We start from the raw sequence: 22141 nt of genomic DNA on the forward strand, positions 1-22141 counted from the left end.
TCGACACTCTGGGCAACCTTGGATGCTTAGCCTCAGCCCGGACGCCCCAGCCTATCAGGCAAAGTGCTTGTCCTTCAAGAGACAGCTGGGATGTTGCACCCTGAGCTCAGGTGGGGAAGCCAAGGTACCTAACAGGCCTTTCCTTCTGGTCTGGCATCCCGGACACAAGGCCAACACTCAGCATGTGTGTGCTACATGATGAGCACATGACAAAAGAGCACATTCCAGGACCTGGCCAGAGCCTGCAGCTGCTGTCCTCAGTGAAGAAAGCTACTTCTCAGAGGCCACCTTCCTCCCTCAAAGGTATGGACAGGACTGCACTCATGGAAAGCCCTCCCGAAACACTGACAAGCTGCCAGGCGAGCTGTGGAGCCTACCTGAGACAGTCCATGTGGATGCACTGGGGCGCCTTATACTCCCCCTGGCTGTCCTTCTGGAATCCGATCTCCTGGTACATGTTCAGTCCGTGGAAAGTGGCTCTGGCCTCCACAAATGGCCTAGGGACGAGAGAGGATGAACAAGCACACAGGCAGTTAAGTCTCTAATCCCCTCAGGGACAGGGAAGACTGCACCCAGGGGAGGCCTCCCTATCCCAGGAGCCCTCACACCAATCTCTCAACTGGAGTGGCCCCTCCTCTCTCACTTTTTTCCATCATAACCATTTATCAGCATACAGTTTAGTAGCTAAAGTATATTCACAATGTCGTGAAACATGCCCTCCTAAACCCTTTTCAGTTACTCACAAATTAGACATTAGACTCACCAGTCAAAAAAGTCCCCATTGTAGGTAACCATGATGGTGGGTTTCGTCTCCTGGACATGTTCAAACCATCTTTGGATTAGATGGACCTGAATTCAACAAATCACAGCGCTCAGAGGGTTCTTTTCCCTCCTCTTCAAACTATTTCCAAGTACCTCTCCCAAAGTGCTGGAAAAGCAACCTCATGGCAACCCTTTATCTCTGTCCCCACTAGAGCTCGCACACGGACAAGGCCCACATCAAGGAGACCTGATCCCAGCTGCTCTGACTGCAGGCACGCCGAGGCCTAGAAGGGCCAGCATGCCTCTTCCCATCTTACCACAGTACTGGATAGCTTTCCAGTGACACCTCTTTACCTCGTCAGGTTCATTGAAGACACAGAAGGGCCCTTCATACTCCGGCTTAGGGGTGAACTCAAAGTCCTCAATGTCCTCTGCCACAATCTCCCTGTTGGTGATGAGGTAGCCCTGGGAAGTTCACCAGCAGTTGCGTGGGTTAGACACAAAGCTGAGGCACACCTCTTGGCACTTGGCCCAGAAACTCAGACTGTAACAACCTGAGCAGCAACTGAACAGCGCCCAGCTTTCCCATATTCCAAGTGTCTCAGGCTTCTATCGGAAGGTGGGAGCGTGGCTGGGTGTCAGAACAGCTCACTTGCTCACTTTCTTGGATTTCCACTCACTCATTATTCACCCAAAAAATACAAGTTGTGGGGTGGACACTGTTTTGGTTTGGGGACCAGACAAGGTCTCCATTTCCAGGGAGATCACACCCGAAAAGGCACTGCTCACCTGGCCATCAATCATATAGGAAATCATCATAATTTGGTCAGTCTCAGCATCAGGAAACTTGAGGGGCAGTTTGGTTGTCTCAATGTCAAATGCCAAAACCACAGGGTCCTGGAGGGACAAAATATAGCATGAGTTGGCAACAAACCACACCCACCTTCAGCTGCAAAAATCAAGAGTTGAGCTAACACAGGGAAAGTTTCCCAAAAATGCGGGACAGGCATCTTGGGGCTGAGAGGCCCACATCAAGAATACCATAATTCAGTGGTGGAATGACAATGCAACACATATAAGAAAGGCAAGATCATAGGAAAAGCCTAGAATTGTACAACATCCGAGTCTCAAGGCTCTCTAAAATGCATGACCTTGCCCTGGCCAAGTTGCTTAGTTGGATAGAGTGTTCTCCTGATACCCCAAGGTTGTTGGTTTGATCCCTGGTCAGGGCACATACAAGAATCAACCAATGAGTGCATAAATAACAACAAATCGATGATTCTCTCTCTTTCTCTTTCCTTCCTCTCTCTAGAGAGAAAAAAAAAAAGGAGAAAAAAAAAAAGCATGACCTCATTTTTACCATTCTGACAACCCTGACAGAAGACTGTGGTTCAGAGGTGCAATCTCCATCTTGTTATTGAGAAAACGCAATCGAAAAGCTGTCCCTGAACCAAGGCTTTCCAGTTACAAGCCCATTTTTCAGCACATCACTCGCTATCAACTCCCCAAATGGAAGTTGGGGAGCTCCCTCTAATGCTCAAATCCAGCCCTACTCAAACACATCACAGGCGCGAGTGAAATTATACTCATGGGTCAGAAACTGATCAGAAGTGATTGCTCCATAATCTTTTCAGAAAGTATTTGGGAAAATGCAGCAAACAGATCTTTGAACCAAATTCACCTTTCAGCCCGGAATTAGCTCTCTCCAGAAACCAGTGGGAAAGTTGGGATGGTGGAAAAGACAGCAGCACTTACAGGTCGTTCAACGAGGTCATCTCGGCGGGTGATCTCCACTGGTGAGGCACTCCCTCGGTGTCTGACGTTGTACCAGTGCGCCTGCAGGATGGGAAGCCATTAACTAGAGAGCTCTGCATCTGTTTCTGTGGACTCACCCTTCAGTCCCATTTCTGGCTGTCCGGCACCACCCTCGAGCTGAGCCCACTCACCACGTGGATCTTCAGGTCGATGGAGAGCCGGATGTGGTAGGGCACGTCATACTCTCGAATGTCCACAATGTTGTCCAGTTGGTCGGCAATCTTCTTAGAGGTTTCCTCTTCGTCCATAATCACACTGCCCCCTTGCAGAACACTGCAAAATAAAGAGAGAACAGCTTACTCAACTACACTCCATGAAGGGCTGGGGTTGGGGGACCAGAGTCCACATGGAGTAAACACAAAAGTTAAACCAAGGTGGCTGAGAGGACCAGGATAGGCCCCTCTTAAGGGTGACCTTGGACGACACCCTAGCTGAACAGCAGATCACAGACACAAGGAAATTCAGTGTACACTTAGGACATGTGCGCTTTATAGGACGTAGGTTACACCCCAATTAGAAGAATAAAGAAAGGAAACTGCTACTTGGGAGACACGTCTACAAGTGTGACCCGCCTTCACTGAGCTCGTTTCATCAAGAAAACTGCAGGAGCATCAACAGGTAACGGTCACAAGGCTCTTGGTAAGGTCAAGTGACAGGTAATGGTAACTATTTCTGTATCATAGCTACCCTATCATATTCAACCGAGAAAACACTGTCCCAAGTCAGCACACTCAGCTTGGAAATACTGAATGAACTACTTAAGGTGGAAAAAGAAAGACTGAATTTTAGAGAAGGCTCAGGCCTCTGGGGATTTGGTCTCTGGTTATATCTTCCAATATTCCAAAAAGCAATTTATGGGCCACTAAGGGGGGGTGGGGTGTTCACAGAAATGTTCAGGGTCCCAAATCTATCTTCTTCAGTCAGAGGATACTATTAGTTCTTTGGAAGTCATCATAACTTTTAATTTGCCAAGGTTCCCTCTTCTTAATCTCTTTCCCTGCTCCCTATCACTGTTATCTAAACGTCTGTGAACAGTGTTTGTGTTCTCTATTAAACTTCTCTGTATAATGCCCAAGGTTCTCTGGAGAAACTGTGCTATGTAAATCTAGGCTTTAATAAAATGTGTAGACAGCTTAACACTTGCCATAAACCATAAAAACAGACTGTGCTAAGGGGGTGGGATTAGGAATCTAAAGTGTCTTTACTATTACAGCAACTCAATTTTAGAGCGGCAAATGCACCCTGTGTAAGAAAAGAGGGACAGCTAGAATATAAAATAAAATACAACATGGGAAACCACCATTCATTTAAGACAAACGGAAGATATAAAAAAATTCTACTTAATTGCTTAAAAGTGTTTCCACATTGAACAGAGTTAATCCTTAAGGTAACTTAAATGTTGAGTTTTCCCACCTCCTAGCTACCTTGTCAACTTAGGAAAAATGGGAAACAGTCCTATGGACTGACTTGCTGCTCTGCCTACGAGAACGAAGCCTACCTGGAAAGCATTGCAGTGTAGGCGTCGCTGGTGTGGCACTGCTCCCGGTTCTTTCTCACGGCAGGGGAGATCTCCTTCCTCACTCTGACAAGGTCCTCCACGGTGTTGAATGACAGCTTAATGTAATTTCGCTTCAAGCCCACCAAGTGATTTGGCTACAGAGTGAAGAGATCGCACTTATGAGTTCCAGAGAAAAAGGACTTTACTGGGGATAGAAAATGAAGGCAGAATGACTCAGAGGTAAATATACTTGTCAACCTCAAAGCACCTTGTCCAAGTTTGCATGTGGCATCAACTATGGCACTAGAGTTCTCTGAAGAGGACGTCTAGTCATCAAGGCCCCACCATCTATAGCTCCCCACACCCACAGGGCCGAGCTTGGCCTCTTGCCATGTCACTCCTGGCACAGTGGACCCAGCTTCACATACCCTGGAAGGTATGAGTGACACTCACCAAGTCCAGATCCTCTTTGGGAACAGTCTCTACTTTAGCAATTTTACCCTGAAACTTCTTAGAGAGAAAAGATGACACTTCTCGCTCACAACCCTAAATCACGATCAGAATGAAAGGACTTTCCGTTAGTAAAATGTTTACTTCCTTGTTGTTTCTCTGGAGGCCTCTTTATTTCTAGTTCTGATGCCCCCCACAGAATGAGGAGACACAGTTCATCTGAATGGATTCTATGAGCCAGACTTACCTTTCTGGTTGCAATGTAGAAATATGGCTTGTAGGGCAGCGCCACCTGCAAGAGTCACCAACCCATTCAAGGGCGATGAGAAAGAAAAAGGGGGAGTGGTGAAGACAGGCTGCTTATACCTGTGAGCAGCCCAGACTCAGTGCACCCTTGACCCTGACATCTCTTAAGAGAGATGGGGCAATAAGGATTTGGGGCTGCACACATTGCAGGGCAAGGGTCTAAGGGATATGACAGAACCCATCTTTTGTACTTTTCCAGCCAGCTGCTCTTAGCAGACCCTAAGTGGTGACCAATGGGCTCTGGGCAGCTGCACACTGGAAGCCTCCCAAGCTCTCCTCACAGCTACAGAGCTAAACGACCACGCATCATTCTGGGCTCAGCTGTGCCTTGTCACTGAGTGGGTTTCACCTTCTTGGGGTTCAGCGGCTTACCTTAAATCTGCTCCCATCGTCTTGAATAAAGTAGTAATCCACTGCGCTGACTAGGCGTTTATCTTCATCTAAAATCTCAGTCTACAAGAGTCAGTCCACATGGGCACGAGGTTATCCTCTACACAGTAGGAGCCCTTTCCTCCTCTTCTTGAAAAACAAAACCTTTCCCTGCCCTGCACCACCACCACCAGCCCCATTCACGAGAACCCCATCCTAACTGCCTCCAGGGGAAATTTCTCTCTCATTCTTGAAAGTTATACTCTTACAGGTAACAAGGACATCCCCTCCTCAATCTTCTCAATGTCTTCTATGGCCCAAAGATGTGAAAAAGCAGCACTACACACAGGCCCATCCCCACCCGTGCCACCCACACAGCAGGTCCCCACACCAAGTGCACCCACTCCTCAGAGAAGGGCTGTGACTCCACAGGGGTGAGGGGGAGGAGGAAGGACGAGGAAGGAGGAGGAGGAAGGAGGAGGAAGGAGGAGAAGGAGGAGGAGGAGGAAGGAAGAGAAAGGAGGAGGAGAAAAGAGGGAGGAGGAAGGAGGAAGGACGAAGGAGGAGGGGAGCCCAGGCGCTCACAGGGTGCATATTGATCAGCCAGCCCGTCTTCTCTCCTGGCTCCTTGAGCCTCTCAAATCCGAACCGAGCATCCATCTTATCCGTCCACTGACTGCGCTCCAGGCGCTTGAGCGCGGAGACAGAGGGGCCGTCATCCCTGGAGAGAGCAGGGCAATGCAGCCTCCAGGCACCGCGCGGGGCGGCGGAGACGCGGTGGATGCACCCCCCGAACGACCCCACGCTTAGCAAAGCGGCTCCTGCACGGCACAGGAGCCACGGGAAAAGCGCGAGGGGCGGGACCCTCAGCCGCGCGGCTCCGACTCGACCCGAACAGGGCCGGACCCGAACAGGGCCGGACACGAACAGGGCCGGACACGAACGCAGCGGTCGCGCTGGACGCCGCTGCCCACGGGACAGCTCGCCCGCGCCGCGCTGGAGGGAGGGTCGCGCACTCGCACCAGAGCTGTGCGCACAAGTTCACAGCAGCTCCATTCTACGGCCGGAGAGCGAAACCCGGGCCCCGGCGCTCAGGTGCCCGAGGCTCCGCCACCGCGGCGGCCGCCCCGCCCTGCCCTGCGGACTCGCTGCGCGCCAGGGAGCCCCGGTCACCGCGACCTCCGGCGCGAGCAGGACCGGCCCGGCTGGGAGAACGAAGGGGACGTGTGCTCCCCGCGGCGCCGCCCGCCTCGCACGGCCCCGCCCGTCCACCCGAAGCCCGGCCGAGAGCGGCGTGATGCCCGGGGCGCACTACAGCCGCGGGGACCGGGGCGGACTGCAGCCCAGCGCCCGTCCCCGCCCCGCTCCGCGGAAGCCCGCCGCCTCCTCAGCGTGAGCCCCGAGCCCCGCGCGGAGGAAGGGCCCAAGCCCGCCGCCCCCGGGCGCCCCTCACCTGCCGGCCTCGCCGTCCGCGCCCGGCTCCGCGTACCGCCGCCCGCTGTTCCTCAGCACCATCGCGCCACCACAGTCGCCCCGAAGAAATTTGGCGCGCTCCCACCAACTCTCGCGAGAGACCGGAAGCACCCCCCCCGCCCAACCAGGAGGTTCGTCGCGCCCCACCCCTTCAAGCTCCAATCGCCGCCGGCATCCGAGGGGAAGGGGCTGGTCCTGGCCTCGAGAGCAGTGCGCAGGCGCGTCGAGCTCCAATCGCCGCCCGCGCCCGAGGGGAGGTGGCCGGTCCTGGCCTCTGGAGAGCAGTGCGCAGGCGCGTCGAGCTCCAATCGCCGCCGGCGCCCGAGGGGAGGCGGCAGGTTAGGGACCCGAGGAAAAGTGTGCGGAGGCGCGTGCCGCGCACGGCGGGCTCGGTGCCGGGCGGCGCTGCGGGCCGCGGCCGGGCGGGAAGTGTCTGGGCGTCCCCGCGCCCAGCACGGGCGGGCCTGGGGCGGGGCGGGCGCGCACCGAGCGGAGGCGATGGCGCCGGCGGCGTCCAGGCTGCGGGCCGAGGCCGGGCTCCAGGCGCTGCCGCGGCGGGCGCTCGCCCGGTACCTGCTTCTCCTGCGGCTCTACCCGGTGCTCACCAAGGCGGCCACCAGGTCGGCGCGGCGCGGCGCGGGCGGGGCCGGGCGGGCCGGCCGGGCCCCAGCCGCGGGGACGCCTCCCTGGGGCCCGAGTGCGGAAGGCGAAGCCCCGCGCGAGACGAGCTTCCAGCGGCCCGGAACCGCCCGGGAGGCCCGGGCAGTAACTCGTGGGCGCCACGCGAGCCCGGGCGCGGGGAAAGGGAAGCCGCGCGCCGCGGAGGGCTCCTGCGGGCGGGGCCCCGGGCGCGGGGCGCGTCCCCGCCGGGGCTCGGGGGCGTCGCGGGCTCCGCCCTCGGGCCGCAGCGTTGAGCGCTTCGCGAGGCCGCGGCCCCTTGGCCGCTGTACTCGGCTCGCGTCCCACGTCGGCTCCCGTTCCCTAGGCCAGCCTTTCACGGCCGTGCCGAGCGCGCCTGGGGCTGGGCCCTGAGGAGCTCGCTCGCTAGCGAAGGAGCCGAGGGGCAGGTCGGTGTCTAAACCTACCCAGGAGGCGACGTTGGAAGAGGCCCGAGTGGAGGGCAGAGGGTGCGGCGGAGCGCAGGTCCGGAGCGGGGAGCGAGCGAACGAAGGAGGGGGAAGGTCCGTGTGGCTAAGAAACGGCAGGAGCGAGGGGGAGAGGGTCTCAGGCGCACACCAAGACCTTAGGGTGTTTTAGCGCAGAGAGCTGCTCAGAGGGCAGCTGTAGGCCGAGCCTCGGGGCTCCATCTTTTTATTGAAGTTTTTAGTGATAATTGTAGATTCACATGCAGCTGTAAGAAATAATACTGCAAGATCCTTATACACTTGCCCAGTTTCCCGCATTGGTGACATTTGTAAAACTAATAATACAGTATTGCAACCAGAACACTGGCGTGGACAGTCCCCAGGCCATCCTCTGATTTCCCCAGCTTTTCTTGTACTTGTCTCGTGTGTGTGTGTGTTTAGTTCTCTAGTTTTATCACGTGCACAGGTTTTAGCCACCACTGGCGTCAAAATACAGAAAGTTTTCATCATAAGGATCCCTCCCTCCCGCACATGTAACCTTTTGCAAAATTAGAGTACAATACCGCCCTCGGTATGGACACTGGTACAGCCCAGCAGCGGAGATCTTGCTGTGCTCCAGTGCGTGTGGTTCTGCTGTTCTGTCCTTTGATGCAGGGACCTTGCATGTCAGCTGCTTGGATGAGAGGCCACTCATCCCCAGCAGGACCTCAGAACGCCCCATGACTAACTCCGCGCAGGAACAGCGCCCTCCTGCTGGTGGGCTGTTCTCTTACTACCTCTCTGTCCACAGTGGCCTTTTGTCAGCACTTGGGAACTTGCTGGCCCAGATGATTAAGAAGCGGAAAAAAGAAAACTGCTCTCAAAGGCTAGATGTCAGTGGGCCCCTCAGATATGCCATTTACGGGTGAGTTCCACAACTGGGCTGGCTCACCCAGCAGCAGACTTAAGTGCAGCAAAGCTACGGTATCAAGTTCCTGGAACGATCTAATTTGGAAAAATAACTTTAAAAAGCATTTAAGTAATCATGGGGGGAAGTCTGAACAGCAGTCACGTTAATGTCATTTTCTAGTTCTATTCATTTATTTTGAATTTCATGGGTGGGAGTGGCCTCTTCTCTGTGCTGAGAGAATGAAGAGCAGATAACTCACCTGAACCTAAAGCCCGACTTCAAGACTCAGAGACCCTGAAAGTGGAAGACAGACTCAAATATGGCCAGTTAGTTTCGTAGCGTAAACACCCAGAAAAAGAGTTAAGTGTCCTGAGAAATGTCCAGTTTCTGAACCACTTATTAAACTGCAAAAGCACAGAAATTCATGAGTTTTCCAATTAAATCCATCGAGTTCTCTGGCCAACAACAGTGTTTGTATAGATGGATTATTTTGAAGTCTTTTGCAACAAGTGATTTTTTTAAATTCAAAATTCACAAATACCAATTTTGTAAGTATTGTTAACTTTATTCATCACAGCCTTTTTTTCCATAATGTATTTAAAGCCATAATTCTGTCCCACCCCAGAGAGGGGAGTGTATCAGAATCACCTGGAGGCTTTCCAACCAGTTTCCCATCCTCCAGACTTCTCCCGCTGAGAATCCCTGCTTTAGGCCACTGGTTCTTAGGGTGGGAATGGACAACTGAGGACCACTTGTTTAAAGACTTTCAGTGTCAGAAGTTGGAAGATCCCTGGGTCCTGGCCCATCTTTTTATCGCTGAATGTTACGGAGCTGCAGGTCTGTAGATGCTGTAGCTGGGCCCAGTTCTCTGCACACTTTGGGTTGAATAGCAGCGATGCAGGTTTCATCCTGGCTTCGTGCGGGAGAGGGTCACCTTCTAGGACAACGATATAACTAAACAGATGAGATCATGACATGTAGTGATAAATGCTATGACGAAGACCAAGAGGGGCCTGGAATAGAGTGGCGGAAACCGCAGTGGGCTTGTTACCTAGAACAATTAGAAAAGAACTGTCCAAGCCAACAGTGTTGAGAAGGAGCCGGCCACGTGAAGATGGTGGGGATCCAAGGCAGGACCAAGTCTGGTCTGTCAGGCAAGAGGAATGCTTGAAACCGGTTCAAAGCAAGCACACTTTGTAGAAGGACCACAGGTCTGTGGTCAGTGCTGAGGGAGCCAGGGTCTGGGGCTTGGCGTTTGGGGGTGATCCTAGACCCGAGAAAGGCAGTCCAGCTCACCCACCGTGGGCCTCAGGTTCTTCACAGGGCCGCTGAGTCACTTCTTCTACCTCCTCATGGAGTACTGGATCCCTCCTGAGGTCCCCTGGGCAGGGGTCAAGAGGCTGCTCCTGGACCGCCTCCTCTTTGCGCCGGCCTTCCTGTTGTTGTTCCTCATCGGCATGAGCTTCCTGGAGGTTGGTCTCTGCTGCAGCACTGCCCTGGCTCCTCATTGGGTAAAGGGGTTCTTACCCTGGCATCAAGGGGTGGAATGCAGGGTCTGCGAACTTTTTGCAGAACTCAAATTTAAGGTTCAGTTTCCTTGATGGAAGCCAAGCAGTCGTATTAGTGGTGCCTGGGTCCACAGTGGAAATTATGTAACCTACTGTCCCTGAATATCATTTTTGCTCCACTCCTGGCACCTGCTGCTGGTCTTGTCACTGAATGAAGCACATAGACTAGCCTATCATAAAACTTCTGAGTACTTGGACAGCTGTACTCACTGTAATTGTTTCCTCTGGGGTCTTGTATATTTTATACATTGTAAAACATGGTTCTGAAAAGAGGGTCCACCAGATTGCTGATGGGGCCTATGCCCAGGAGTTTCAGACCCCAATGACGTTGCAGAAACCTGAGCTAACTCAGTGCCTGGACATCCTGAGTGCTCTGAAGAGGCTCACTTACCAGCACAGACTTCATGTCACAGCCTACTGCATGAGAGGTCTGCTCTAATGTGCCCAGCGCAAGGCCCTTTTCCCAGTTCACCAGCCCCTTCAGCCCCTCACCACCTGCTTTCTGTCCACCCACTATGTGCCCCAAACAAGTGATGTTCTGCCTCAATATTAGTTTAAACCAATCACACCAGGTAAAAGCTTCTCAGGTTTTATTTTGAAACCACCTCTCCAGTTTTTGTTAGTAAGCAGAATACACCTTGTTGTGTAAAGTGACCCTGGGGATAAGTAGGACAGGTGTTCAGACTTATCTGTGATTGCTAATAAGTCCCTGATAATAAACAGAAGTGTTTGGGGAGTCCTTAGGAAATCTGAGCCAAGAGGAAGCAAAGGGCCCGCATTAGAAGTGAAGGTACCATGGCTGTTTCTCTTTTTACTTCCAAATATGGAGTATATTTTCATTAAAAAGCAAAAACCTGTACATATATGTCAAGTGTTACCAAAGTACAGAACACGTGAATGATATGTGGAAACTGCACTAGACCACACACACACAAGCAGTCACACATCAGCTGCTGCGGCAGCCAGCATTTGTGATCAGACATCATGTCACAGGATTCCACCACACACCTGTCCCCTTTGGAGAGGATTCCTGTTAGGTCAGCTCCTAGAGCTGTTGTCTGAAAAGGTCATCCCCAGTTGTCCTCCCTGCAGTGATGCAGGACGGCACCAGCTGACATTTATTGAGCACTTGCTTCGTCCCAACCTCTGCCTCCTGCGCTTCATGTCATTTTGGCCTCACTTCTATCCCCCAATGCCATCAGGTCAGCTCTGTACCAGGGGTGTGGACATCACGCCCAGTGTGAGGAGTGCTCAGTTCTGGTGATTTCCCAGCTGGACGGTGAGCTCCTTACAGCTGCACTGCTCATTACGCACACGTGTGCTCCATGTTTAACCAGAACAAAGTCTGCTGTCTAAAACCCCCACTGTGTTAGGGTTTGGGGGTCCCCAGGTCCTGGTGCCCCAATCTCAGCCCAAGGGCAGTGGGGCTCGCTCACTGTATTTCCCTCCTTTCCAGGGTGGAGACGCAGCCGCCAGTGCCGCCAAGGTGAGGACTGCATTCTGGCCAGCGCTGCAGATGAACTGGCGCGTCTGGACCCCAGTGCAGTTCATTAACATCAACTACGTCCCCTTGCAGGTGAGGCCACCTGCACGGTGCAGGGCCACAGGGCCACAGGGTGTCAGCTCCACCAAAGGCGGGTTCCCATCAGCCACCTTTTCCCTTGCAACAATCTTTGTTTTCTTTGAGGTGATTGTTACTGGAGAGGGCAGAGGGTTGGTTGGGGCCAGACCGAAGGTGGGTAAAAGCTTATAAACTTGAGAACGGGAGGGAGCAGACTGGAGATGGGAGCCATAGAGGCCAAAGACCCACACGTGCATGGGCCTGGGGCTCTGGGAGGTGAGAGGCAGGGAGAGTCCAGGTTTTTCCAAGAGCGAAACTGGGGAACAAGAAGGTAAGGAAACTAGGACTATGGCCATAGACTCTAAGGTATACAGAGAAGGAAATGAAGACGTGAGAAGACAGGATGGCTGGAAAATTGAATCTCTGCAAGTAGTGCGGACAGAATGCTGTGTGGCTGGAGTTTCCATTTTAGATGGTTGCCGGTGATGCTTAAGGGGCAGTGGTTCATTCAACAAATGTTTATTGAGCAGTGTATGTCCCAGTGCTCTAGACTTGGGATAGTGATTAATGAGATAGACCAGGCTGCTTCTTCCATGGAGCTTATCTGTGGGGTGAGCTCATTGACTGGAGGTGATTTCAGGTGGGGGTTTGCCTGTCAGATCATTGAAGCGGGGCAGTGGGACAGAGCTGAGAGTGATGAGGCCATGCAGGCGTCAAGACTGGGTGAAGCCATCGCGTGATGGCTGGGTCTGGGGCAAGAGGCTGGGTCAGGACCTGACACTGAAGTGCTCCTGAGGAGGGCAGTTGTTCCCGAGGAGGGGAAGGGGCAGTTGCTTTTCCCTGCTGGCCTGTCCTCGCCCTTGTCCCTCAGCTGGGGGCTGGGCACAGTGCTGTCAATACAGCAGGGCCAGCTGGACCCACCAGCGGAGGAGCTCTGCCCTAGGGGACTGGTGTCTGGTAAGTGTTGCCAGGGCCTTGCACTTACTTCGGCCTGTGTTCTCTGGCAGTTCCGGGTGCTTTTTGCTAACCTGGTGGCTCTGTTCTGGTATGCCTACCTGGCCTCCCTGGGGAAGTGAGGATGACCTGGAGACAATGTCACGCGCACTGCCAAGCTGCATCTAGGTGGAGTGCTCCCCTGCCCAGGGTGAGAGCAGAAACAGCCCAGTCAGGACTAATCAGACTACAGATCATGTGACTCAACATGCCCTAAAATGATGGAGAAACAGCTCTCTCTTAAAAATACAGTAAAGATGATTTCACTTATCACCTTGGACTGAATTAGGATCATAATAAACTATAATGTACCCTTTTCAGGGGTGATTTTAACGTATCTGAATGACTGTGACTGGGGGGGGGCTGCCCTCACATCTTTTACTTTAAAAAAAAAAATCATGGTAAAACATACACTGCTACTGCTTAGCTACCAGGCGCCACAGGAAAAGGCCCTCTAGACCAGGACTTGACTCTGATGTTTTGAGAGGCTATATAAATATATGCCAACCTTCAGCTGATTTTGTGCTTTGCTGCTGCTCACTTACAATAACCCTCCCCACTCTTGGAACATTCCTTCCTGATAGTATCCCAACCTAGTGTCATAGATACACCATCCCTTGGGAATCTTAACCATATGTATTTTTAAATTTTCTTCTGTCCCATGTGCTGTTTCTTTTAAATCAGGATCTCCTCAAATGTCTGTTGATCCTTGACAGTGCATCAGTGTTTGAGTCAAAGCCACTCAGGAATTCTTTGGAAGCTCAGTGTGAATGGGCCGCACTTGTCAAACAGCACTTTGTGGGCTCACCGAGCAAGGATCTGGTTTTGTGGAGAATCACCTGTTCTTAATAACTCAGGCCTTTCCTTTTGGGCTGGTCAGATTCCTCAGAGAGGAATCCTTTTATTTCTCACCTGGGGGAAGGATGGCGTTTGTAGTGGAGCAGGGTATAAGCCTAGTGGCCAACATTCTTGTGGCTAACTGGAGGAAAGGGGTTACAGATCCTAGTATTAGTATGTGACCTTCATATAACCTCACTGTTATTACTGCATCCCAGTCTCAACTGTCTGGTGTCTCAAATCCAGTCCTTCTGGTTCGAATCCTCTGGAATGCAATCTCTCTAGTCTTCTGCCATGATGGAGGTGAAGTACTCACCTGAATGTACAGGTGGTGGAAGGGATGCAGAGGGCAACCCTCCTGTTCAGCCCACCCACCATCCTTCCTCAGAGGTGGGGCTGATGCCTGTACCTGCCCAGACCTTTCTAGACTCACTGGACTAAGTGAGCTTGCTTCTTGGCTTCCCTCAGTACAGGCAACTCAAGAGAGATTTGCACACCCACGTCCACAGCAGCATCGGTCACAGCAGCCGAGAGGTGGAAACCCGTGTCCATGGACGGATGGAAAGATACACAAGACGTGGGCTCTCCACATAGTGGAATCTTACTCGGTCTTAAAAAAGAACTCGGACTCCTGCTGCAACACGGATGAACCTCGAGGACACTATACGGAGTGAAATAAGCTGGTCCCGAAGAACAAACAGTACACGGTCCCACTTGTACTCGGTCCCTGGAGACAACCGCATAGGCACAGAGTAGATGGTGGGAGCGGGGCCGGGAGGGGGAAAATGGGGAGAGCTTGGCGGGGGCCGGGAAATGGGGAGAGCTTAACGGGGACGGCGAGGGCCGGGGGAGATGAGCTGGGATGGAGGTGGTGACGGCCGCACCGCGGGAACGTGCTTAACGCCCCGAGCTGCAGCTGCACGTGGCGGAGCCAGCGGCCCTCACGTGTGCATCTTACTACCCCGCGGAGGCCCCACAGTCACTAAGCGGAACCCCAAGTTCTCATCTCCTCGGCCGCCTCTCCCGACTCCCTCCGCTCCCGCAGCGCGGGCACCCCGGGCCCCGCGCTGGCCCGGCCGCAGGGCGGGGCTCAGTGCTGCGGTCGTGCCCCTCCGGGCGCGCCGCGTGAACACTCGCGCTCGAAGGCGCAGCGACTCGCTCACACCCGGACCCTCCGCAGACACCCGGCCACAAAAGCCCACTCACCTCGCGGCTGCGCCTTGTTCCGGAAGTCAGCGATCCCGGGGGCCCCCGCGACTCCGGCGCCGGGAGGCGAGACTTCCGCCGGGAGGCGAGACTTCCGCCGGGAAGCGGCCTCGGCGGAAGCGTGTGCCTGGAGCGGGCGCGGCGCGGCGCGGCGCGGGGCCGCGGGCATGGCGTTCCGGCAGGCGCTGCAGCTGGCGGCCTGTGGCCTGGCGGGGGGCTCGGCCGCCGTGCTCTTCTCCGCCGTGGCGGTGGGGAAGCCCCGCGCGGGCGGCGATGCGGAGCCGCGCGTGGTCGAGCCGCCCGCGTGGGCGGGGGCCGCGCGCCCCGGGCCGGGCGTCTGGGACCCAAACTGGGACAGGTGCGGGGCTGGGGGGTGCAGGGGGCGGCGGGGCGGGCGGGCGGTGGGTCCCCCGGTCCCTGGCCGCTCCGCTCGGTCTGATGGGGTCGGTTCAGCAGAGGGAGGCGTCCTTTGTGCGGGGTCTCGGGCTGTGATGTGGGGCGACCCCCGCCCCCGCGTCTGCCCAGAGGGTCGTTTCGCGGAGCGAGTAGGTGGGGGCCGCGATAGTGGTCATTTTGACCCAAGTGGTCGCTTTCAGGTCCACTAGGCAGAGGACCTCGCGGTGGCGCTGTCACGGTTTTTCCCTCCCTCGACTTCCGGCTCCCCGGGGTGGAGGTGGCCGCCGGTCCCTGCCCGGCGCTGAGAGGCGGCGCGTGGGTGTCGAGGGGGCGCTTGCGGGGCTCTGCGGGGAGGGCGCGCGGGGTGACGAGCAGAGGCCTCGGGGACCTCGGGTCAGTCCCTGGCCCCAGCCACGTGTCCTCATTCAGCACTTGAAAGGTGACTGCCGTGATCAGGAAGCAATTTTTAGTCTCATTTACTGTTAATTTAAAATTTAAAACCAAAGCAGTGCAGATATGTAGTACTTATGTGCTGACAGTACTTGTGACACGTCGGATTAAATAAAGTGAGTTACTGAAATTGCGGCCATTTCTTCCTACTCTCTACATGTGCCTCCTTGGAAGTTTAAAATTACCAGCCTTGCTGGTGTTGTGTTTCTATTGGACAAACATTCTAGCTCCCGAGGGACACTCTGCTGGGTGAGGGGCACAGGACTAACGTTTACTCTTAGCCTGGTTGTATCAGGAATGCAGTAGGGATTCTTTATTTTAACCTTTTAAAAGATAAACTTATTTTTAATAGTTTTAGATTTGCAGGAGAATTGCAGAGATGGCGGTTCCTGTGCTTTCCACACTTAATTTTCTCCATTATTAACATCGTGCAGTAGCGTGTCACTTTTGTCACAGTCAGCGACGCCCATGCTTTATTAACTCAGGTCCATTGTCTCTTCCAGAGTCCCACATGACAGTCCTTGTGTCTCCTCAGGCTCCTCTTGGCTGTGACAGTTTCTCACTTTTTGTTTTGATGACTGAGACAGTTTGTAGAATGTCCCTCAGTTGAGATTTGTCTGTTTTTCACGATTAGACAGGGACCATCTCTTTTGCAGACATCAGTATAATCTTCCAAATGCCTTAGGCCGTCTTAAGGAAACAGGTTCACTCTGAGGTTGAAGCCTGGATTCAGAGGGGGAACTGTCCGTGCTGGGAAGTCCCAAATCTGCAGTCTCTTCCTAGGAACCTCACCCAGTGCAGGCTTCTTGTCTGTGCCTGCAGCTCCTAGGTGTCTTCTCTGGGTCAGCCCTGGCTCCCACACACCTGCCATTGTGGCCTTGCAGCCTGGTTGTTATGGGCACCGTGGGCTTTGCACGGCCCAGGTAGAGCCTAGAACCACTGCTGCCCCAGAACTTATTCCAGCTGAGTATTTTCTTATCCCGGCTCTGCCAGCATCACAGACGTTTCTATTAACTTCAGTCCTTTGAGACACCAGATATGCCTGTCATCACATGTCGCTTCTCAGTGGCCTTGCTGATGTGTCCCTGCCCCCCCCCCATTAGTTCCCAACATTCCAGGGTGCCATCCAATATGTTCCATAATGGGAACATTTCCTCCTCACGCCCCACGTGCTACTGATCATTTAAAATGTGCTTAGTGTGACTGGGGAAGTGGAGTTTCAGTTTCATTTCATTTTCATTATTTTGAATTAAGTAGCCACATAGCTAATGGCTATTGGACAGCACAGTTCCAAACTCGGCCTCAGTGTCCCCTTCATCGAGGTAGTTCTGGCCGCCTTCCTATAGCCACTCCTTATTACCTGGCTTTGTTTCTCCATCACTGGTCACCCTGCTGTTATCAGTCTGTCCCTACAGAGTAAGTTTCACACGGGCTTCTTGTATCTGTTTTGCTCCCTGTCTGGTTGCCCACAACAGGCCTAGCACTAAGCTTTGGGTTGGGCAAGGGCATTGGCTCCTCCAGGTGCTTTCCCAGGACGGAGAAATGTCTTGTCAGAAATATTTAAGGGTTATGTGTGACGAGGGGTCACAAGGACACCCTGTCTCTTGTTTCAACGTTAGGCGGGAACCACTCTCCCTTGTCAACCTGCGGAAGAGGAACCTGGACTCTGGGGACGATGACGTTGTGACCAGGATAGACCACTACAAGACCAAGGCCACGCGGCACATCTTCCTCATCAGACACTCCCAGTACCACATGGACGCCTCCCGGGAAAAGGACCGCACCCTTACACCTCTGGGTAAGTCCGTGGTGAGGGCTCAGCCCCAACTGACCCCTGGGGCTGGCCTCCTTGGACCTGTGCCAGGCACCCTTGGCCCAGATCTGAGCATTGTCATTATCGGTAGTTATCAGCCTCTGACACAGGCTTTGAAAACGTCTGCAACTTTAAAAACACATTCCAGGCAGACCTCAGAGGCACTGTGGGTGTGGTTCCAGACCACAGCAGTAGAGCCAGTTGTAATTTTTTGCTGGTGGAGCGTCTTGCCTTCAATTTGTAAAAAACGAAATGTCTGTGCAGCACAAGTAAACGAGGCTGCCTGTGCAGGGGGTCTTGCCACAGGTGACGACACCCGTGTTCACATCTGTGGTTGCACAGCCAGCCTGTTCCAGACTCAGTCTTTGTACAAAGTTGAGTGAGATTGGTTTGAGGGGCTCAGAAACACTAGGCAGGACCCCACCCAGACATTTAGAGATTCTCTATCTTTGTCATTGTTTTTAATTTTTTCTGCATGGGGCTGAAGGTAACTAGATTGTCTCATTGTTTTATCTCTTGTCCTCTGACCTTAAGGGTACTTGGTAGGACTGAAGTATTTGTGGGGTAAGCAGGAGGGACTCCAGTGGTATGTGATTCTCCGTGTTTCACCTTTAAGGTCGTGAACAGGCTGAGCTAACGGGTCTCCGACTCGCAAGCTTGGGGTTGAAGTTTAATAAAATTGTGCATTCCTCCATGACCCGCGCAGTAGAAACCACCGACATCATCAGCAAACACCTGCCAGGTGAGTGTGGCCCTCCTCAGGTCCCTCAGCAGCTTGAAGGGACACGTAGTCACTGTGCTGAGTCACTGCTGCCCCGCAGGCGTCTCCACGGTCAGCACAGACATGCTGAGGGAAGGCGCCCCCATCGAGCCTGACCCACCTGTGTCTCACTGGAAGCCGGAGGCTGTGGTAAAATGCCCCTACAGTGGTGGTTTCCTTTCCTGTTCCTTGCTGGCTCCTCACCCTGGGCAGCTCCCCCTGCTCCCTCCACTCCTGGCTGGCCACTTCCAGGCTTAGGTGCTTCACTCTGCCCCCAGCAGTATTACGAAGACGGAGCCAGGATCGAGGCCGCCTTCCGGAACTACATCCACCGGGCAGATGCCAAACAGCAGGAGGATAGCTATGAGATCTTCATATGCCATGCCAACGTCATCCGCTACATCGTGTGCCGGTGAGGGTCCCTTGGGCGCCCTTGGCCCAGCCTCCTCTCCTGCCAGCCAGTGCCAGCTCCTCCGCCCACCTCTCTGGCTTTCACATTCTCCTGGAGGTTGCACGTCTGGTAGAATGTCTTTCACTTGGAGTTTCTCATGATTACATGTTTTTTGTCAGCAATAGCATAGGTCCTGGGTGATGCAAACGTCCCTGGTTGAAGGCGCCATATGCGCTGGACTTGTCATGGCATGGCCATCGTTGCCCTTCTGTGGCGACAGTGCCCACATCCTGTTTCCCTTGGGTTTATACCAACTGATTTTCCTGCCACAGGGCCTCCTGGTCTCTCTCATCAGCTTAGTTCTTGTGTAGGAGCCGACTCTGCCTCCGTTTGCTTGTATCAGATGGGCTTCGGATCTTTATTTTGTGCTGAGTCATGTCCACCTCCTTGGTAATCTTGCTGCTCATTGCTCCGGTGCTGGTCATTGGGAACTCCTTCCCAGGCTTCGGTGTCTTTACTTCCTGGCTCCACAGAAAGTTCCAGGGCCCTTGTGACACCAGCCCCGAGCTGCAGCCACGTGTCACAGGGCCTGTATGTGGGGAGGCCAACTGGCTGCTTAAAGTAACTGGGACTCTGTCCCAATCCATTAGAAAATTTGTCTGGCACTCCGTCACCGAGGAGGTTCCTCTCATGAGTCTGACAGCATCAGGACAGGACACAGCACAGCCAGCTGCCCAGGCCTTCCGCTTGCCATGCTTGACACCTGGGCCTGTAGCCTGGGCTATTGGGGGCCATCTCCACTCAGATGTGACATGCACAGCGCCAGTGAGAAGCCCAAGCGTCCCAGCTTACTCGGGCTCCCTGCTAGACCAGTGCCAAAGCATCTCCATCATGACTGAGGGTGCTCTGCTGCTAACTTAGGACAGACGCTGTGAGGACAGTGAGGGCAACCCAAGGTTATTCCTTTAAGTTGACAAACTCACAGCAGCTGCAGGGTAAGCTGGGCAATGCTGCTCGTCCCCACCAAGCTCTGGGCATAGAGGATGCCTGGTGACCCAGTAATACTTAGGGTTTTTTAGCAAGTACTATTGTGCTTAACAGCGCTTTTAAGAGCATAGAAATGCTACAGGGCTGTGGGCTGTCACTGCCCCATGGTCCCTGGGGAGAGGGTCGGGCGGGTGTTGCTCTATTGGGCTGCCCCTGCCTGTCTTTGTCACACTAGAAACAAACTGTGTGCGCTTAGTGTATTTCTAACTCATGTGGAGGTCTTGACGTGTGTCATCCCATCCCATAGATGGCTGTCACCAGCCCCTTAATTGGCATCGCCCAGTGTCTGGTCTGCAGGTTGGGGGCTGGTAGCTCTGCAAGCCTCTTTCAGCATGTTATCCCGCCCCCCCTCCCCCCAGGGCGCTGCAGTTCCCTCCAGAAGGCTGGCTCCGCCTCTCGCTCAACAACGGCAGCATCACCCACCTGGTGGTCCGGCCTGATGGCCGTGTGGCACTCAGGGCCCTTGGGGACACGGGGTTCATGCCTCCTGACAAGATCTCCCGCTCCTGAGGCCCTGCTTTTCTCACCCATGCCTGGCTTTGGCGTGGGAGCCACCAAGAATGCGTCCGCCTTGCCTGTCCACTCCACAGGCTGCGCTGCAGTCAATTTCTCCAGGACCAGGTGGCGGTGAAGTGTCTGAAACACTGCGTTTCAGTCCTTTCTGGCCCAGGATGGAAAAGGGGAACGTTCAGGTCAGGCCAGCCTGATACTTCCGTGAGGTTTCCTGCCTTAGTCTCATCCAGGACAAGCCTGTGGGGTTCAAGCAGGCTTCACAGATGTCACTGCCAGGACCATGGCAGATCTGCAGCTGGCCATGCGACCCCTTGAGGCTCTCTCAGTAAAGCCTGTTGGGCACCAGGGACTTGGAGGAGGGCTCGGTGTTTCCATTCATCAGTTATTTTGCTTCATACACTCTCTTCATTTCTTAAAACCCCTTTGTCACTTAAATATTTGTCAGAGATTTTCCATCTGGGTTCTTGCATTGAAAACCAGTGTCTCCAAACTCATGCACCCCGATGCTGCTGGTCCTCAACTGACCTATGCTATTAAGCCTCTGGACACAGGAGCACCTGTGCTGGCGAGGGAGAAGATGCAATCTGCTGGTCTCACGGGAGGGGCCGGGTGGTAACAGCCCAGAAGAGTCCTCTTTAAGTAAAATGTCCCAACTGACAGCTCATTCTTTGTTTGCCTCTGGCTATTAAACTTTTATGCTTATGGATTAAAATATTTGATGTGTCGACCCAAACATTGATATTTACAAAAACAGTACAGTTTCTATGAAGTGGTTATGAATATTTTCTGTAGTCAGCGCAACTAAATGGGGTATCTCATCATTTCTGTCAACTTTGGAAATAAGTACAAAATAAAATTTTATTTTACTGGTTTTCAAAGTGCTTACTGCGAATGTTTTTAAAGAGAACGGGAGGCCTGTACAGCGTGAGAAGGGCAACCTCAAACTTGCTGCAAGTTTCAGCAGAAAGCTCTTTTCCGCAGTATTTTGTGCTCTGAGGGCTGACGGCTTTGCTGGGCAGCTGCCACCAGGGACATCAGTGACCAGCGCTGACCCAGGACAGTGGGCCTGACACGATAAATGGTTTTTCAGAAACAGCAACCACATACACCGTTTCCCAGGAATAGTTTTGACAACTCAGCCAGAATCTCCCAACTTCTAAAACCACAAATTTAAAATGTATGCTCACATTTGACCTGTGTGAGGCCAGGGAGCCTTGCACCTCAGCCCTAGGCCCTGGGAGCTACAGGCCTGAAGGTGGAGGTGGCAGGTCCTCTTCCCTGTCTGCAGACCTGCCTTTTTGGTAGCAGGGCAGCATTTCAGAAACCAGAAACGAGCCCACCCACGGGGGATGCAGCTAAGGAGTGGGAGGCACCTGGACATTCAATTACAGGGTAGAATAACATCGATGGAAACTGTCCCAAGGCAGGACAGGTGACCAAAGGCTTCTGAAATGCAGGTAACATCCTAAATTTGGCCAAAACAAAGATGCAACCAGGAATGCATGTGACATGAGGGGACCTGAACCAACACCAGTGGGAAGGCAGGCAACTGGTTCCTGCTGTGCTGTACTGCTGTTTACTCCTAAATGTTTTCTGTTGAGATGGTTGAAGACAGGAAAGTTTAAGCCGGAGAACACTCATGGGTGTTTGTGCACATGCAAAACTTTGGTGTTAGACACAGGAAAAGTGTGTGCCTCCGGCAGCCCAGTGAGTGCACCTGGCTCAGGGAACGTCTGAGACTACACCAACAGGGAGGTACCCTACTACCCATCATTTCCTCTAGAAGCTGTGGAAGTTTAAGGAAACATCTAACAATTATGCAGAGGATCTGTCTGTGGTCCTTGCACATGGACGGACACTCACTTCACAACTGAAGGAGGCCCAGCACCCCAACCCCCAGAAGAGCAGTTCACGTCACCCCTTTCCAAATGCAGAGATCACACACCAATTGTTAATGTC

At 53.5% G+C, this 22141-nt stretch overlaps 3 protein-coding genes across 5 annotated transcripts in view; 2 read left to right on the forward strand and 1 right to left on the reverse strand.

Annotated features, from left to right (window-relative positions):
- Window positions 1-6730, reverse strand: part of POLE (DNA polymerase epsilon, catalytic subunit) — a 36313-nt gene extending 29583 nt beyond the window's left edge. The window contains exons 1-12 of the mRNA XM_087828472.1: window positions 6654-6730; window positions 5786-5921; window positions 5204-5284; window positions 4773-4817; window positions 4529-4621; window positions 4076-4230; window positions 2709-2850; window positions 2518-2598; window positions 1552-1659; window positions 1117-1227; window positions 764-849; window positions 378-497 (exon numbers count right to left, since the gene is read on the reverse strand). Of these exons, the coding sequence (XP_087684598.1) occupies window positions 378-497; window positions 764-849; window positions 1117-1227; window positions 1552-1659; window positions 2518-2598; window positions 2709-2850; window positions 4076-4230; window positions 4529-4621; window positions 4773-4817; window positions 5204-5284; window positions 5786-5921; window positions 6654-6715 (1220 nt within the window). The 5' untranslated portion in view covers window positions 6716-6730. The remainder of the gene's footprint in view (window positions 1-377; window positions 498-763; window positions 850-1116; window positions 1228-1551; window positions 1660-2517; window positions 2599-2708; window positions 2851-4075; window positions 4231-4528; window positions 4622-4772; window positions 4818-5203; window positions 5285-5785; window positions 5922-6653) is intronic.
- A 441-nt stretch (window positions 6731-7171) lies between these two features.
- Window positions 7172-14884, forward strand: PXMP2 (peroxisomal membrane protein 2). 2 transcript variants are annotated; one of them, XM_087828809.1, is made up of 5 exons: window positions 7172-7293; window positions 8549-8662; window positions 9960-10119; window positions 11672-11791; window positions 14075-14884. In XM_087828809.1, exons 1-5 carry the CDS (start codon window positions 7172-7174, stop codon window positions 14198-14200), a joined length of 642 nt encoding a protein of 213 aa, XP_087684935.1. In that variant the 3' UTR covers window positions 14201-14884. The 2 variants fall into 2 exon arrangements, with proteins under 2 accessions (XP_087684935.1, XP_087684936.1); XM_087828810.1 differs by lacking the exon at window positions 14075-14884 and adding an exon at window positions 12784-13282.
- A 95-nt stretch (window positions 14885-14979) lies between these two features.
- On the forward strand, window positions 14980-21053 carry PGAM5 (PGAM family member 5, mitochondrial serine/threonine protein phosphatase). Of its 2 annotated transcripts, none has more exons than XM_087828567.1 (6): window positions 14980-15170; window positions 17278-17456; window positions 18088-18213; window positions 18293-18381; window positions 18510-18643; window positions 20029-21053. In XM_087828567.1, exons 1-6 carry the CDS (start codon window positions 14980-14982, stop codon window positions 20177-20179), a joined length of 870 nt encoding a protein of 289 aa, XP_087684693.1. In that variant the 3' UTR covers window positions 20180-21053. The 2 variants fall into 2 exon arrangements, with proteins under 2 accessions (XP_087684693.1, XP_087684694.1); XM_087828568.1 differs by having other exon boundaries at window positions 18513-18643.
- The last annotated feature ends 1088 nt before the right edge of the window (window positions 21054-22141 follow it).

This window comes from Miniopterus natalensis, chromosome 20 (genome assembly GCF_054644295.1).
Source record: "Miniopterus natalensis isolate mMinNat1 chromosome 20, mMinNat1.hap1, whole genome shotgun sequence".
Lineage (NCBI taxonomy): Eukaryota > Metazoa > Chordata > Mammalia > Chiroptera > Miniopteridae > Miniopterus > Miniopterus natalensis.